Genomic DNA, 17,026 nt, shown 5'->3' on the forward strand with positions numbered 1-17,026 from the left:
ATGGAAAGATGACTCAGTAGTTAAGAGTGCAGTATTACTGTTGGAGAAGACCTAAATTCAGTGTCCAGTACCCATATCCAAAGGCTCACAATCACCTATAAGTTCACCTTGAGGGAAATCTGATGCCCTCTTCTGGTCACCAAGAGCACTGCATTTACATGAACAAATTTGTTTTGAGCTAAGGGTACATAGGTGTGCACTTGCACACATGCATTTAAAAATATATGAGAATATGCTTTTTAAAGCACTTATGATAAATAACTTTAGGGTCATCCTATTTTTCATTGATTTAGGAATAAAAGGTAATAATGAGGATTGTACTCTGATTTACAGATTCTTAATTGATTAGTGTTTTCTCACTGATTTTTTATTTGGATTTAGTGAGAGGATTTGACAGTTTACAAGAAATATATATTCATCCTAGAAAACACTTAAAAATATTATTGTTCTTCTTTCAGAAAATGCTAGAAAGGAGCCCAAACATTAGGGGTCTGTTGTATTTATTGCCAGATTGCAAGTATAAGAGAACTGGCCACTGGATTCCTTACTAGAAATGCACTGGGTTGTCCCTAATTGCCAGTAATAATTTCTTTCAATTTTAACATAAACAACTTTGAAGTTACATACTCTGCAAGGCCATTTTCATCCTGCCTTTGATTGACTCTACGAGTGTCACGTGAATACCTTCACTTTCCCATAGTGATGCTTTTCATTTTATAAAGTGTGTAGCAAAGTTGTGTAATTTGGGCGTTCAGCTATAATCTCTACACTACTTGTTAGTAACAATAAGACCTAAGGTCAATAGCAACTCTGAGAGATGATATCTTATAAAACAAATGTGTGCCCTTCAAAATTGATCATCAATGTACTTGTATGAGAGTTAGGCCTTTAAAGGAGTAAGTAAGTCATAAGGATTCTACCTTCGTGAATGAAAGGGTTTAGCCTACAAAGAATCAAGGGAAAGTAGTTTAACATGTTTTGCCCTTCCATCTCTTGTTATGTAAGGGCATAGAAAGAGGCTTCCCTCCAAATATGGAATGCCCTAATCTTGGCCTTCTTCCAGTCTCCAGGATTGTAAGAAATTATTTATAAATTCTGTGGGCTGTGTTATTTTGTGAAAGCATCACAAATGGACTAAGACAGGATGTAAATGGTTACTAATTTAGATAATTCATGCTAGGGACTCATCAATGCATGGTCTATAGAAATTAATCAACACATATTTTAAGCTAAGAAATTTAAGAATTTACTTTTTGAAAATACATTGTAACCAAAGAAAAACTAAACTTTTGCAGTGGTAAAGCCAGGTTTAGTTGGGAAATAAAGGGAATAATTATTATTTACTATCTTTGGCTTTAATGCAAAATGTAGATGAAGGCACAGCCTCTAAGATTTGAAAAAAATCTATTAAGCTTTCCAATTTAAAAATCACAACACTACAGTGCTTGATATATGTAAGTCAGTAGACTGATATTTTTACAGTCCGTTAATAAATGAATGAACCTGAATGGACTGTGGTATAGAAACTCAGTCACCTTGTGGGGACTCCTAGAGAGAAAGCTTTCCTGTTGGCAATAAGCCAGCTGGGAAGTGGAGAAGGTGGGTCGCTGTCCGCGGTACTGAACTCTCCTTAGGTCGGATCTGTTCTTGTTTGGCAAACTGCTTTCTTCTCTCTCCACTCCAAAATCCCTTTCATGCAGTCTACTTTCAAGGCACGGAGACAAACACTCCCCCATATGTTTCCCAAATGGGCTAATTCTCACCATCTCTGAATCTTTTAATGTTCTCAAGTCTCAATGTCTTTCCTGCTGAGCCTCAAAGTTCTCTACCTAAAAAATCATGGATGTATTTCATCTGAGCCTTGATTTTTAATGTGTTGGCCACCTGGAGTCCTTGGCTGTCATCTCAGAGAGGGGGAAAAAAAACCCTCGGCCACACCTCCTTCTTAAAGAGTAGGCAAGTCTGCCAGCGGTTCTTTTTTAGAATCCCCGGAGGCAGCAGAACCGCACACTCTGGCTCCTGTAGTCAGCCAGCAGCTTCCCTTCCTCTCTCAGCAACCCCCCCCCCATAATACCCTGCCGCCCCACTTCCCAGTACAAAGAATCTTCAGACTCCCTAGATTCCCTTCAAGAATCCGGGGAGCCCTCTGGTGTAGGTACTTTGGCTCTTATGCCGCACCCTTAGATGCCACAGTCTGGATGCCTTGCTCACTGAGTTCACTGGATCTGCTGTGCAGACAAACAACACGGTTTTTCCCCCTTACACACCTCCTTCCTTTCCACTTGCCCACTTTTTCTGTGCTTATTAGACCGAGGCTTACAGTCAAATGGCTTCTAAGCATCAGAAATCTAAAAGTACAAAAATATTCCCTGCGGGTGGTGCGTGTGTTGTTGTGTGTGTCCATCCGCGTTTATGCAAAACCTCCCAACGTCACACTTTGGTATCCGGAAAGGCGCCTCGAGAAATCCTAGATCTTTTCAGGAATTCCCTTTACCCTGCCTTCTTCTTTAGTACCCTAAAAGAGGTAGGTCTGGGGCTTTCTCCAAACTCCTGCAGTGAGAGCCGCACACAAATCTGCTGCAATTTTTCCTCCCCTGTTTGCTCCCAGTCCTTTTAGGCGAACAGTCTGGAGCGCAGGGTTTCCGTGCGTTTACCCTGTATCTGCACTGCATTCCCCGGCAGCCTTTCCCGGGATAGACCTTCTGCGGACCGACTGGCTCAGGTTCCGCCAGGGTGGTGGGTGGTGCTCTCGCCGCCCCCTCCTTCCCTTGGGACTCGGGAGAGCTGCGCGCTGGGCAGGAGTGCGCGCGCGCGCGGGCTTGCTGGGGGAAATCTCCTTTCTAGAAAGCCGCTGAGAGTCGCTGACCGAGAGTATCCCGGGGCCCTGCAAAACCCACCAAAGCGTTAGACAGCTTCCCTAAAGAAAAACGGCGAATGAAAAACAAAAAGGGAAACCCGTTTCCCCTGAGGCCTGGGTTTCCGATGGTATCGGATCCTCGCGCAGCTGATCTGGTAGGGTCGCTCTTGGCAGCCTCTGGAACCCGGACTTAGAGCGACGGTTGCGAGAGGAGGGAGGTGAGGGACTTGCGGGCAAGAGTTGCACCTGGTCTGGGATCCTGCAAAGAGAGCTGTGGGGTAAGTAGCCTTTTCCTGGCATTCGAACAGGAAGGGGTAAAGAGGAAGGAGGGGGCAGGAGCGGGACGAAAAGGAGAGGCCAGGGAATGGATTATGAAAGGAAAAAAAAATCCTTCAAATTCCTCTGCAGAGGGAGAGAGAGCAAAGCACAATCCTCTAAGGAAGAGTCCCGCCCGGCTTTCCGTGCGGAAGGAGCAGCAGCGAAGTTCTTTTAAAGAGAAAAGAAACTCCAAGCTCCTGGAAGGGTACCGAGGCAGCCGGGCGGGGTGGAGCTCCAAGGCTGGCGTCTAAGGTCCCAGCCGAGGCAGCGGCCACGGTGGCCTGACGTGCTGATGCCGAGAGGCTGCTCTTTATGGCCTCGCCGCCCCACCCGGATCGGACTTTTGCCTCCGCCCCTCGGTGCCTAGCGGCCCGACTGACGTGGGGACTCCGGGTGGCGGCGCGAACGCTCACCTGGCCGAGCCTTCTCCCCCTCCTCCTCCTGCTCCCGCCCCCACCTGCCCTCCTCCTCTCCGAGTGGGAAAGCGTCCGGATCTGTAGGCGAGGAAATAACGACCCCTGCAGTTGCATTGCGGAAAATCTCGGCGGCGGCGCTAGTTGCGGGCAATGGAAGCAAGGCAACTGCGGGGTCTGGGGAGCCCTGGAAAATAGCAGAAAAGCAGAAAGCGCGCGTGCAACGTGGGGAGTCAGTGAGCCCCTCGACGCGTCACTCTCCCGGGAGCCCAGCCTCGGGCTTGGCGTCCTGAAAGCATCGCCCGAACCCGGCTCTGAGGCGGCAGGCGGCGCGCGGACTTGGGGAGCAGGGAGGGTCAACGGAGGCTGCTGGTGGCCGGTGTTTCCGGGCAATAATCCCCGCTTCTCTTTCTTTCTCTGTGTGCCGTGTCTGCTCCTCTCTCCCCACCCTCCGGAAGCAGGAGAACCGGCCAGATCGGAGCCAGTCACCATCCTCTGACCATGCCCCGTTGAAGGGGGCAGACTTCGAGGGCAACTTGTCGCGGACTACCTGGGTTAAACTAACGTACGGGAAGAGACCGAGAGCCCGGAACTGCACTGCTTGGCCCGGTGGGGGGCTGTTGTCTATGTCTTCTTGGGGCGCCCGGCGGATCGGGGTCTCGGTTTTGCAGGAAGAACCCAGAGCTGGTGGCTTCAGGTGGCTGACACCGCCACCACCGCGGTCGCCGCAAGTGCTATTTCCACCTTTGGTGAGAGGAACAGAGACGCAAGATCAGGGAGACCTCCGAGGCAAAGAGGCATCGGACATGTGTCAGCACATCTGGGGAGCACATCCGAAGAGCCCGAGGGGAGATTTGCCGAAACAATTCAAACTGCGTTATTGATCTTGGGGGTGACTGCCCCTGGCCGGCTGTCGGGTGGGAGCGCGAGTGTGCGCTCTCTGGAGAGTGTGTGCGTGTGTGTATGTGTGTGCCGTGTCGGGCTCCCCCTTTCCCCCCCTGTTTTCCCGTCGAGTGATGCACCTGGAATGAGAATCAGAGGATGGAAATAGTCTGGGAGGTGCTTTTTCTTCTTCAAGCCAATTTCATCGTCTGCATATCAGGTATGGGACGTGCTGGTGTCATGGGCGGGTGGTGTGTTCTGTGATGATATTTGAAATGTATGAGGTTTTATCTTGTGTAGATTTAGGGCGGGAAGTGAAGAGGTGGCACAGCCCTTTTTCGTTCTGTGGCTTGGCTGTCTTCGGAATCAAAAACCTTCTAAGCCCAAGGGTGTGTGCATGGGTCTCTCTCTCTCTCTCTCTCTCTCTCTCTCTCTCTCTCTCTCTCTCTCTCTCTCTCTCTCTCTGTAGGTGTGTGTGTGTGTGTGTAGGTGTGCTGCTGTGGGCAAGATCTCTGAGGCGTCCTGGAAGGGAGAAGGGATGGAGACTGAAAAAAAGAAGCAGATGGGTGTTAATTTTCAACTGCTTTTCTGGCTGAGAACTCTGGCGCCGAAATCTGAGCCTCGGCACCCCCACCCCCAACCCCAACCCTTGGCTTCCAAAGTTCCCAAACTCAGTAGTTTCTGGCTGGCAAAAATGGATGCAGAGCCTTGCTCTGGTATCTAGGCACTTTAAAGAGCCTGCAGAAAGATGCGGGACCGAGGAATACCAGGAGAGATTGGAGGGATGTGGAAGACCTCTCTGCCTTCCCCAGATGTTGGAAAATGTATTGTGGTGTTGGAAATCCAATGGCGCTCCAAACACACCTGAAGCAATACAGTGTTAGTAATGCTGCTGTAGTTGAAAGTCTTAATTCCCAGGAGCAAGGATGTGCTGGCTCAGGAGCTGATCACAGGCTACTTGTGCCAGTGTTTTTCGTTTTTTGTTCAGTTTTTGTTTGTTTGTTTGTTTTTAATGAAAACACAGGGCGTTGAGTTATATGGGGGTAGGACTTGTGCCTGCCTGTTTCTGAGTATTGTGTGTTAGGAGGAACTGTCATTTCCAAGATATGTGTTTCTTGGTGCAGGAATTCAGGGTTGGAGGGAACTGTGTAGATATTCCCCAGTCCTTTGGCTCCTCCCACTGACCAGCACCCACTCCATTTCCCTTGCACCTGCCATTGAAGCTCTCAGGGTGTAGCCCATTTGCAGTTCTCCCCTCTGTCTGCATTCCCTCTGCAGAATTAGGTACTGAGCCAACTTCCCAGGAAGTCTCCATAGGTAGATGAGCAGGAGCCCTGCCTCTGTGAGCAGACACACTTGAGCAGCATTGGAGTAAGGCAGGTTTCCTGCCTCCTCCTTAAGCCCTTGGCAGTCTCCTCCCCCTAAATCAGACTATCAAAAACCCTTGTGTGTTTTCTTTACTTTGGACCCAGTTCTAAACACTGCTGTTTAATTTCAATCTTCTCTAAAGATGGAATTGGAATCTGTTATGTGAAATCATATTTGGGGCTTGGCCTCCCTACTAAGAAACATGTCACCATAGTGAGTTCTATTCACATAGCAGACAAGGGAAGTCTGGGGTCACTCCTCCTCCACAATGGGAATTCTGTTACTCTATTGTGTATCGTCCAGTATAAATATTGAGGTGACTCATGAGGGTTTGTGAGTCCTGTGCCAGAGGTAGCCTGGGTGACAGCTTATAAGACCAGATTATACATCTTTTACTGTATCTCTCCCTCTTTCTTTTTCCTACCTCTCTCTAGCATCATAAATCATTTTTAGAAGAGCCATCTAAGTTCTTGTAAGATTGGGTAAAGTCTTACATTCGGTGAGGAGCTGGGCTTCCTTAAGCATCCTATTCATCTCAGTCTGGACCATAATCTTGCCTAGCAATGTCATGGGGGCAAGAAGCTGAGCAGGAGTCTGTTTTTAGCCTCAGAAAGAGTTATTAGTGGGAGACCTGTCCTGGCTGCATTTGATTTGGTGTGTCAGCAGCTAAATTATTCAGGTAGAAACATGAGGAGGAGGGTTTTTTTTTCCACCCTAGAAGAAGTGTTATGGAGTGTGTGGCCTTTCACATGTATTCACTAAATAATCATCATTGCAGTGTAGTGACGGGAATAAAAGTGTAAGCAAAATTGGTCGCTATTAGCTAAACAGAAAACTAGGTTACCACTCCAAGTGTTCAGTTAGGAGCTGCATTGATTTCCACTTCATGAAGATATGTAGGCAAAGATGCAGCGTTCTAGGTTTTGTGTTTACACACCACACATTTGACTTCAAACGCCCATTCTGTCTCTGAAGCCAGGGGGGTTTCCTCCTATCGGCACAACTGTATAACCAGTGAAGTTCATTTATGTCTAAATTATGATTAGTAATATAATCATGACTTACGATTGCCACAGTTTGGGGACTTCAACTTTTGTCTCTTGCCATCTGACAGCCTGAGGATGTGCTGGAATGTGATGTACCAAGGTTGAATAATTGTGCCTCAGAGAGGACTTAGTGGGTCTTTCATTTCAGCTTCCATGATTTGCAGTTTTAATTTACTCATGAATGAGTTTTACCGAAAGGAACAAAATCCTCTGATCATAGAATTCACTATCATGCGTTTTAAAATATAAATGGGGTGGGAGCACATTTTCACCATCTTAGGGTAGCCATTCTGACCAATAAATGGGTGCTAACCCATATTATATTACCAGACAGTGAAGGATGAGGCACCACTAGGCTTCACTTCATTGTTGAGGAGTATAAAGCTGGGAAAGGCCAGTAAAAACCTACAGTATAGAAATTTTGCAGGAGGAATATACTAGTAGCAACTTTGCCTATGGAAGGTATGTGTAGTAGATTTCATTTGGTAGCTTTTGCTGTCAAGAACACTCTGGGCTTTGTAACTGAGCAGTTTTTAGCCCAAGGTTTCACCTCTCTCTCTCTCTCTCTCTCTCTCTCTCTCTCTCTCTCCCTTTCTCTCTCTCTCTCTCTCTCTCTCTCTCTCTCTCTCTCACACACACACACACACACACACATACACACACACACCAAGGTGTTTCCTCTCTGCATTATTTGGCTATGTCATATAAAATATAGATACCGGGACTTGGTCTATTTGGTAGTTCTGCTGAAATAATCTGGCTAGCAAAAGGACGAAGAGCCCATTTGGCCAGGGTTAGCTTGCTGCCGAGTAAGGAGCATGCATATCTTCCACTGGAAGGAGCATACCAATTCTGGGAAGTTAGTGACAGCACAACAAGGCTTAAAAAGAAATACCGTGGCCTGGGAATTAAATGCAAATATCATTTGGCTAAAGATGTAAGGTAGCAGGGATCTGTAGAGAGACCGGGAGGGAAGCGGGGGGGAAAGAAGGTTGAGAGGGAGAGAAGAAAGGAGGGAGCCAGAGAGAGAAATAAGAATGAATATGCTTTCTCTTTGTGCATAGAGAACCATTCCCTTCCTTCCAAGGCAGCTCAGAGCAGTGAGAATGAATACTGAGAATTGGAAGGAGAGCGTTTCCTAGTCAAAAGACAGCTGCCTGATTTAATTTGTATGTTGTACTCCACTTCCCTGCTTATGTAACTTCACTATGTGCCAGTTTGTTCATAACAGCAATAGTCATTTAGTTATAAGACACCATCACACATTGTAAATTTAATAAGAATGTTTTGGTTTATTCCTTCTTAGAATTTATGTGTGTGGGGATGTAATTTTATAAGCAGGGCATTTAGAGAATTCACAATTAGGTCTGAGTAAAAATACCCATATATCATTTAAGTTTTAGTTCAAGACTTTGCTCAAGTTTGATTTTTTTCTATTTATTGGATTGTCTTTAATTTTGATGTGTCTGACTGGAGGAATAAAATTATGCTAAATGAATGTTCCTCTTCAAGAACTTGGGAGTAAAAGTATAATGCAATTATACTGTAAAGTTAGAAATGTGGTAGCACTTGAGTTGGATTTAAATCTGTCCATCAAACAAGTAGAATTATTATGTAAGTACCTCCAGCATCTTTTAATCATCATTCACTATAAGCAAATACTACATTTCTAATCTAAACACTAAAATTGTTTTATGTGTAGAAAATAAATAATAGTAAGATGGAACATTTTTATATGGTTTTGGTGAGACAGTAAATGCTATTTAATCCTTTTTCACTTAGCATAGTATCTCACACCTAGCAGACATACATGAATACCAACTCTGATTTATTTTCTATCGATGTAGCTGTATGTAGATTTGATTCATATAGAGTTGAACTTTACTTTCTTCCCTGTTGGCTTTATTAAAATCGAAATGAATCACCAGTCAAGGACAAGGGAGACGGCTCACCTATTAAAGTCCTTGCTGCACAAGCATGACTTCCCGAGTTCAGGTCTTTGCTGCTCCCATAAAGGCACAGTGGCATACATGTGTAACTCCCATGCAAGAAAGCGAGACAAGCAGGTCCCCTGAGCTCACAGCCGAGGCATCTTAGCTGAATCAGTGAGCCCCAGGTTCCGTGACAGACCCCATCTCAGAAAATAAGGTGGAAAGCCATTTAAGAAGGCTCCCAATGCTGACCTCTGACATCCCCATACATGCATATAAACATGCACGTGCATATGAATACCTACCTGCATATAACATGCACACACACACACACACTCATCAGCCAGCATATTTTGTGACATACAGTATGAACCCCACTTTCAAGAAAGCCTTGGGCAAACCAGTATTGTGTCTTTATCGACTTCCTCATGAAAACAATCAGCATTAGATATTTTTTAAATTTTTCTTTATTTTGCATTCCAACCACAGTTCTCCCTCCCACCCTTCCTGCTGCCCCCTTCTCCTCCCCTCTAACTCGTTCCGTCCATTCTTCCCAATGTGTAAGGGTTTCCATGGGAAGCCAACAAAGTCTGGCATATTAAGTTGTGCCAGGACTAAGCCCTTCCACAACCTTGCATTGAGGCTGAGCATGGCATTCCACCATAGGGAATGGGCATGGGCATTAGATTTTGCCCAGTTCCCACATGGCTAGCTTAGCCCCGGAAATAACAACACACAAATTGTATTCTTTTAAACACTGCCTGGCTATCTGTAGCCTCTTATTGGCTAATTCTCACATCTTGATTAACCCATTTCTAATAATCTGTGTAGCACCACGAGGTAGTGGCTTACCGGGAAGGATCTTAACCTGTGTCCATCTTGGAGAGGAGAGCTATATCATCTGCCCAACTATGCTTTCTTTCTCCCAGCATTCAGTTCTTTTTACTCCGCCTACCTAATTTTCTGTCCTATCAAAGGGCCAAGGCAGTTTCTTTATTAACCAATGAAAGTGACACATAGATGACCCTCCTCCATCAATTTTAGTGTATCATAAGAATGTCCCCTACTCATTCCTTTTACTCAATATTAAGTGAGAAAAGGCTTGGGAAATCTTAAGTGTTCCATAGTCACTTTGTAGTTCTTATTGCCAAGATCAACAGGCTTTCCCACATTCTTTTTATGCTTTATAGATTAGTATAGACTCTTCTTTAAAGTTCTTCCAAATTGGAAAACTGTGTATGTATTCACTATGACTTGAAATAGGATATTCAATTAAATAAAATTGAGCCCCTCTCCAACAGGCTGATTGTGTCATTAGCAATGTGATGTCTTTAAATCATTTTCCTGTGTGATGTCATAGGCAATAATGAACAGATAACCGTCATCCTAGATGAAAATCTCTAAGCAGTGGGAATAGAGAACATTACCAGGTAATAGAAAATCCCAAGAGGGGAAGAGAAATGTCCATCTGGAGAAACCTTCCCTTGGGTGAGGAGAGATTGACTGACATATGAAGAAACCAGGACAAAATATCTTGTCTCATCACCTGCAATACATTTTTTTTTGTATTTGTATTTGAGATTTCAGTTCAGAAGAGAACCAAATGTCATATATCCTTAAAGGAAGACTGCGAATGCCAGAAGTTTCACCCCACAATCCAACCCTGCTCTAGTCATCTATATGGTATAGGCAATTGACTCTACTTCTTATCTCTGGGTTCCTCATCTGTCCAACACAATTTTTATTTGCATTGTCTATTTCTGAAAGACTGTTTGAGGCAACATCAGAAATGATAAAGCATCCTTCAAGCTTTGCATATGTCAAGTGCTAATATTATTGGGTGAGCCAAGATTAAAATGCAAAATTGAGAGGTGCACAGAGAATATGGAGTGATATAAAAAGATATGAACATGCTTAATTGCTTAGACTTAATTTTGTATAATGCATTAGTATGTCTAATGTTAGAAAGCAGTAGAAAAGGTAACTAATTGTCTAATATATGGTGTAAATACTATAGATGGGAAAAACGGGACAATGAAAGAAATTGAAGGTATTGGGCTGGTGTTAGAGTTTGGAATAAATGAAATGGATATCACTTTAACAAAAGAAAAGCTTGAATGAGTGGATGATCAGCAGGCCAGCAACAACAGAAATACAGGATTTGCTTTGAGAGACACTAGAGTGTCAGGAAGAGCCTTCTTATGAGGCTAAAATACTAGAAAGTACCACATACAAATACAGTTTGACATTTTTATGTGATGTTAATGCTATATAGCATCACATTAATTCAATGAATTGAAATCATTTCATACTTGTTCACAATTCTAATTGCCTTGGGTCTCGAGTTGGTGTTGACCACTTCCAGTTACTGCTGTACTTGTCATAGTTCGTACTCATTTGAGAGTTTTATGGCAGGGAGGGAGTTGAGCTTTCCCATGTGTATGAAGAATTATGTAGTTTACATTACTTGTGGTTATTGTTGCAACAAGGAAACTATAAAGATAACAGAGCAGGTTTGGATGAATAATAATGTCTGGAGTATAATAACTAAAGGCCAAATTGTATGTGAGAAAGAACAATATAGGCCATGGAACAAATACAAGCCAACATATGAAGTACAGTTTGTCAGTCACTCTCTGGTAGGTCATTGTGTAGTAGTATTGGAGAAATAAACTAGACTCAGTAGGCCTTCCTCTCCTCATCCTTAAAGTGAAGATTGAAGAAACACACATACAATCTTCCTTTTGTGCCTGGCATACAGTAGTTGCATAGTGAATTGAAGCTATCCCCCATAAATAACTATACTTCGTTGTGACTGATATCAATAATAACCATTGCTACTAATATTGAAAATGGTTTTTGTAAATGCCAAGTAATGCTTAAGCCATGTTCTCTGTTCAATAGCATTTACATATGCATATATAATATATATTACTGATAGATTATTAGTAGTATATTATTAATGTATATATATAAAAACCAAAGATGAACCATGTCTGGTTCTGAGTGTTTATAGGGCAATGCACTCTGCATGATTGACATTTATAGTATATACTGAGGGTAAAAGGAAAAACAGCTCTTGGTCTATGTAAGCGAGGAAGGGAAAGATTTATAAAGATGAAAATATTTGAGGTAGAAAAGTACATGAGATTTCAAAGTAAAGGGCAAGAGGGAAGAGGAAAACCACAAGGAAATAATAATATGTTCATAGCACAAAGCAAAAATGTCAAAAGTGCAGTGAACTGGGCATATGGACTCAAGGGGTTGGAATAATTGACTGGAACTAAGGTTACAAACTAACCTGCACTCTCAAAGAAAGTCTCTCACATGGAGATGAGATGTTGAGACCTTAGTATTTTTGTTACAAGAAGCTCAAGAAAATGTTGTAATCAATTTTGTTTGTGACTTAATAAAATATGTTTGTACTTTGAGTATAGGAAGCAAAAGCCTAGAAACTAAGCTCCTTCTTCATTTCTTACCACTTTTATTCTTGATGACAGAATCTACAAATTATCTTTTTAAAATCCTAGCCATAGCTACACAGTGAGTTCAAGTCTCAAACAAAATAAACAAGCCACCACCAACAACAACAAAAATACTTTCCCCCAAAGTCAGTGAGACCAGTGTGCCACATTCTGAGTAGCAGGCCAAACAGAGAAGTCATGTCCTAACACTTGGAACTCGCCTTTCTTTGAATTTTAATCCTTGGTATTTGCATATTAAACAAATGAAAATATATGGATTTTTCACTTGAATAATAATGATTGTACTTGTTAATTAGTTGAAGGCAACGAAGGAAGAACTATCTACACATGTATTTGTGTACCAGCATTTGAAAGGCAGAGACAGGTGGAGCTCTGTGAGTTCGAGGCCAACCTGGTCTACAAAGCAAGTTCCACGACAGCCAGAACTGTTACACAAAGAAACCCTATCTCAAAAAAATAGCCTTAGGCCACACTGTCAGTGTTACCCTTGCACAAAACAGATGGTCAAGCCACTACCCAAAGTTCTAAGCAGTTTTTTACCTAACTACACTGTGCATAAATCTTGTTTCCAGTCTATTTTATGCTCACTTTGGAAAACATGTTTATGATCCACCAAATTATATGTCTATTGTACCCTTCTACGGGTAAAGTTTCTATTTAGATGATAGACAGGCAGACAGAGAGAGACAGATAGATAGATAGAGATAGATAGATAGATAGATAGATAGATAGATAGATAGATAGATAGATAGATAGATAGATGATAGATATGCACAGACCTGAAATGTAAAGAGTATTCTTTGTCCACCTAATTACACAAAACTTTGTAAACACAAAGCACAATAAACTGTTGAGAGTGCCCTAATATTTCCAGGCACTTGGAATCAGTCAGAATAAAGTACTGAAATTTCCCTCTAAAAACTTATTAATTAGTAAGAGATGGTTCTTAATGTATTAGCAGTCTAAAGACAATGTGATAAATATTATAATAATGATAAAGAAACTGAGAACAGAGAGGGAATATCTGATTTATTTAGCAACTAGAAGGGGAAGGGAGTAGGAACCCTTAGGATGCTTGGACCGAGCCTTGATGTTAAGTGTTGTCTTGAAAAACTTTTGCTAATTAACCAGTGGGGGTGAGGTGGAGCGGTGGTCAAAGGAACCAGCATCTGCAAAGCAGAGCAAAGAGAGGTCACTGCGAGTTCAGTGGGTGTCCCAAGGGTAATATTACAACCAAAGAGAGGAGTGTGAGGAGAAGGTCAAAATGGAATTATGTTTAGGAAGCATGACTTTGGTTACAGTGACATTTTGTAAATAATGCCAGAAAAGACTACCCCGTGCCATTCTGTGTCAGGAAGGTCTCCATTTGAGACCCAGGAGGATGTGGTATCTGATCATTCAGTTCAAGAGAAACAGACCAGTCAAGGAAATGCTTACGGCAGTGGTCTAGTCACGCTCCATTTGGCTGAGATCACTAAGCATTTTCCAGTGTTGTCTCTCTTTCCAGGTGACCTCCCAGGAGCTTTTCAAGAAGCACACATATAGATTAATCTCCTTATGTAGTTTACTGCTAGGCTTCTCTACTTTAGGGAAAACAGCTAGAAGCCTATTGGTCTACCATGGGCCAATGTCTGAGGTATCATCTAATCTGCTTTGCTATTGAACAGTTCCTTGTTTCTTTTCAATTTGCTGTTTTCATTTCAAGTAATTTTAAGCATCACTTAAAAGGATCTCCAGGATGCAGTTTGGGGGAGGGTCTTGCAGTCTTGAGAAATAATCTGGGACCACCATAATTGCTCTTTATTAGCAGGATTGGGCTGTTAATAGGGTCTCCAGTCTTTGGGGTTGATTACATTTGCATGAAGGAGCCATCAGATGGCAGGGGAGACATGATCCATGGTTATGAAGGAGACAGCCTACAAATGTCTTTGCCTCCTGGTCCGGGAAAGGTGACACTTTTGTCACAGCAGATGCAGAATTCGTCCTTAGCTCTGTCCAATACTTCATGTCCAGTGACTAAAGGGGCTGGCAGTAGGAAATGAAGCTTGTGACTTTCAGTTCAGTTTTCCAGAGCCAAGTTTTACTGGCTTTGCAACACATTTGGCAGTGATGTCAGAGTTGGAATAAACACATTTACTGGAGGATATGAGTCAACATATTTCCATTCTTCTCCTCCTCCCTGTGTCCTCCCTATATACACTGCTACCTTTTACCCTCAGTGAAAATAATCCTGATGGCAGCACTTAAGGAGTGAGCTCAGCCCTTCCCTCTGAGGTTGGGATTAACAATAAATGACTCCCAGGGCTCTAAAAATCAATGCATAAAGAAGCATATCTACAGCAGGTGTTTGTTTTGTTTTTTCAGTATTTAATATGTTTGTCCATTCATAAACAAAAGCTAATGAGAGGATGCCTTTTGTGAGGTTTGCAATGGCCCAGGCATGTGGTAAAATGTAGCAAGCAAAAATCTTGTTCTTGGTCTCTGTAGAAAGTCTATGTAATGCTATACAAATATTGCAGTTTGCATTTCTTATTGTCCAGCCTGGTGCCTAGCGTTTAGAAGATGCTCAGTAATGAACATATTGATCGATACATAAATGAATAGAAAGGAGTGGCTTATAATTACTTCTTAACCTCATAAGAAAGAAGTAATGCAGTAGAGAGGAGAGGCAAATCAAACACTGTATCAGTTATCCTTTTGCTTCTGCTGCAGGTAGATTTCCCAGTGTTCAAGGACTTAGAGAAAATAAGGAGCAACCTGTTGGATGGCTTACTGTTTCTTTCTCACAATGAACTCACAGGCTTTTCTGGACAAACTATTCTTATTTGAGGCAGGTACTCACATTTGCTCAAAACGTGTTCCAGCTGTTTTGTGTTCTGTGACACCATAGTAAAGCCGTGAACTTGTCATGAGAAATCCATGTGTGTCTATTTAAGGGGTATCAAGGATTTATTAAAATATAAAAGGGGGAAATACACTCATGCATGCAGGATATGGTAAATCCAGTTCCAGAATCCTGGCAAGCTGAAGACCGATCACACACTACTTCACAACACCTGACACGATCTTCAGCACCCAAGAGAGAGTGACCACCCTCCTTCCTTTTTTATAAGAGGTCATATAGACAGACAAAAAGCATTAACTCTATTGGGTCAGACAGCCCAAGGTCATGGACAGAATGAATACCCAGTACATGAACTCCTGGATTTGTAGATTTAGTATTGTTTCTTTATCTGTATCCTCTCTGTTTCTGGTAGAGATTGCATATCAATACCATGTTTTCCATCATGAGAGAAAGCAATACACGAGGGAGATCACTGTCTTTCAGTTAAAACTTTCCTAGAGGGTTCAAAGGAAAGGGCCCCGTGCTTGAGTCTTGATACAGAGAATTACAGGAACCGACTCTGATGGTTATGATGTTTCCAGACTTACGTTAAAAAATGTGTTGTTTCTCATGTTATTTTTTTATACTGCCATGTCTAAATACCTGACAAGAGTAACTTAAGGAGGGAGCAGTTTATTTTGCCTCTTGGTTCTGGGACACAGTCCAGTCCAGTTCAGCCAGGATGACGTGGAAACAGGAGTGTGAGGCAGCTGGTCCTAATTACATCTGCAACCAGGAACCAGAGAGCAGTGCATGCTGGTGCCCGGCTTGCTTCCTTCTTCTTATTGAGTATGAGAATCCAACCCATGGGCCAGTGCTGTCCTTATCCAGGGTGGAACATTCCCACCTTAATGCCCCCAAAACAGATACCCCCAGAGGTTTTGCTTCTAGGTTATTCTAAATCTTCTCAAGTCAGTAATCAGTATTAGCCGTCATGTGTGTTCTCCAGTCTTTTGTAAAGAAGAATGACTGCTTCTTAAGAGAAAAAAGAACCACCAAGAGTCTTGGATGTGAAGCAAATGTGTGGAGCTGCTGTTTGGGGTAGCCATTCTCCTTCTCCTCTAATTGGTCCTAGCAAGTATGTGGAAATGGATTACTTGGAAAATTCCTGTTTTGTTTCCTTGCTATCTTAGTTATAGGGAAAGGGGTAAGTAAGACTCAAAACTTTTTTGTAGCCGGGCAGTGGTGGCGCACGCCTTTAATCCCAGCACTCGGGAGGCAGAGATAGGCAGATCTCTGAGTTCGAGGCCAGCCTGGTCTACAAGAGCTAGTTCCAGGGCAGGAACCAAAAGCTACAGAGAAACCCTGTCTCGAAAAATCAAAAAAAAAAAAAAAAAAAAAAAAAAACACTTTTTTTGTGTTCACTTCTTATCCCATAAGTACATGTTTAATAATTACACTGCTGGTCAGGAGATAAAGTATCTGAGGGCACTCTTGTCCCTGGATATGAATAGTAATGTATTATTGGCCATCTAATTCATGACAATAACCCGGCTCTCAGTTGCTGTGATTCAAACCCATATAGAATAAAACACAGAGTGGGAAAGTCAGGTTTTTTTTTTTTCATATCTGTAACAAGTCTTATCCCTGATTTTCCCTTTTGGGGAAATTCTTTCTGGCGTTTTAGTTTGTATCAGTGCAATGCTATGCCTAAGTGATAGCTATCTGCCATCTTGGGGATAAGAGTGGGTGTAGTCTTTGATGTTCTTTCTCTTGCTTTTGGAATTGCTGGGGCTAGAGTTTGCCTGTGTCAAATAAAGTGTTGTATTGTGCTACTCTTACAGGTAAGACATGTTGAATGAACGAATGGGTGAATGTTGGGCTAAGCATCTACTATTTAGG

The 17,026-nt window shown here is 42.8% G+C and overlaps 1 protein-coding gene across 2 annotated transcripts in view; it reads left to right on the forward strand.

Annotated features, from left to right (window-relative positions):
• The first annotated feature begins 2,785 nt into the window (after nucleotides 1-2,785).
• The window catches only part of Ca10 (carbonic anhydrase 10), a 474,608-nt gene continuing 460,367 nt past the window's right edge, over nucleotides 2,786-17,026 (forward strand). Inside the window, exons 1-2 of one of the 2 annotated variants that reach the window (XM_057776888.1) lie at nucleotides 2,786-3,135; nucleotides 4,047-4,690. In XM_057776888.1, the coding sequence (XP_057632871.1) occupies nucleotides 4,630-4,690 (61 nt within the window). In that variant the 5' untranslated portion in view covers nucleotides 2,786-3,135; nucleotides 4,047-4,629. The remainder of the gene's footprint in view (nucleotides 3,136-4,046; nucleotides 4,691-17,026) is intronic. The other variant, XM_057776887.1, reaches the window with a different exon arrangement.

The sequence above is a fragment of the Chionomys nivalis genome, chromosome 7 (genome assembly GCF_950005125.1).
Source record: "Chionomys nivalis chromosome 7, mChiNiv1.1, whole genome shotgun sequence".
NCBI classification, from domain to species: Eukaryota; Metazoa; Chordata; class Mammalia; order Rodentia; family Cricetidae; genus Chionomys; species Chionomys nivalis.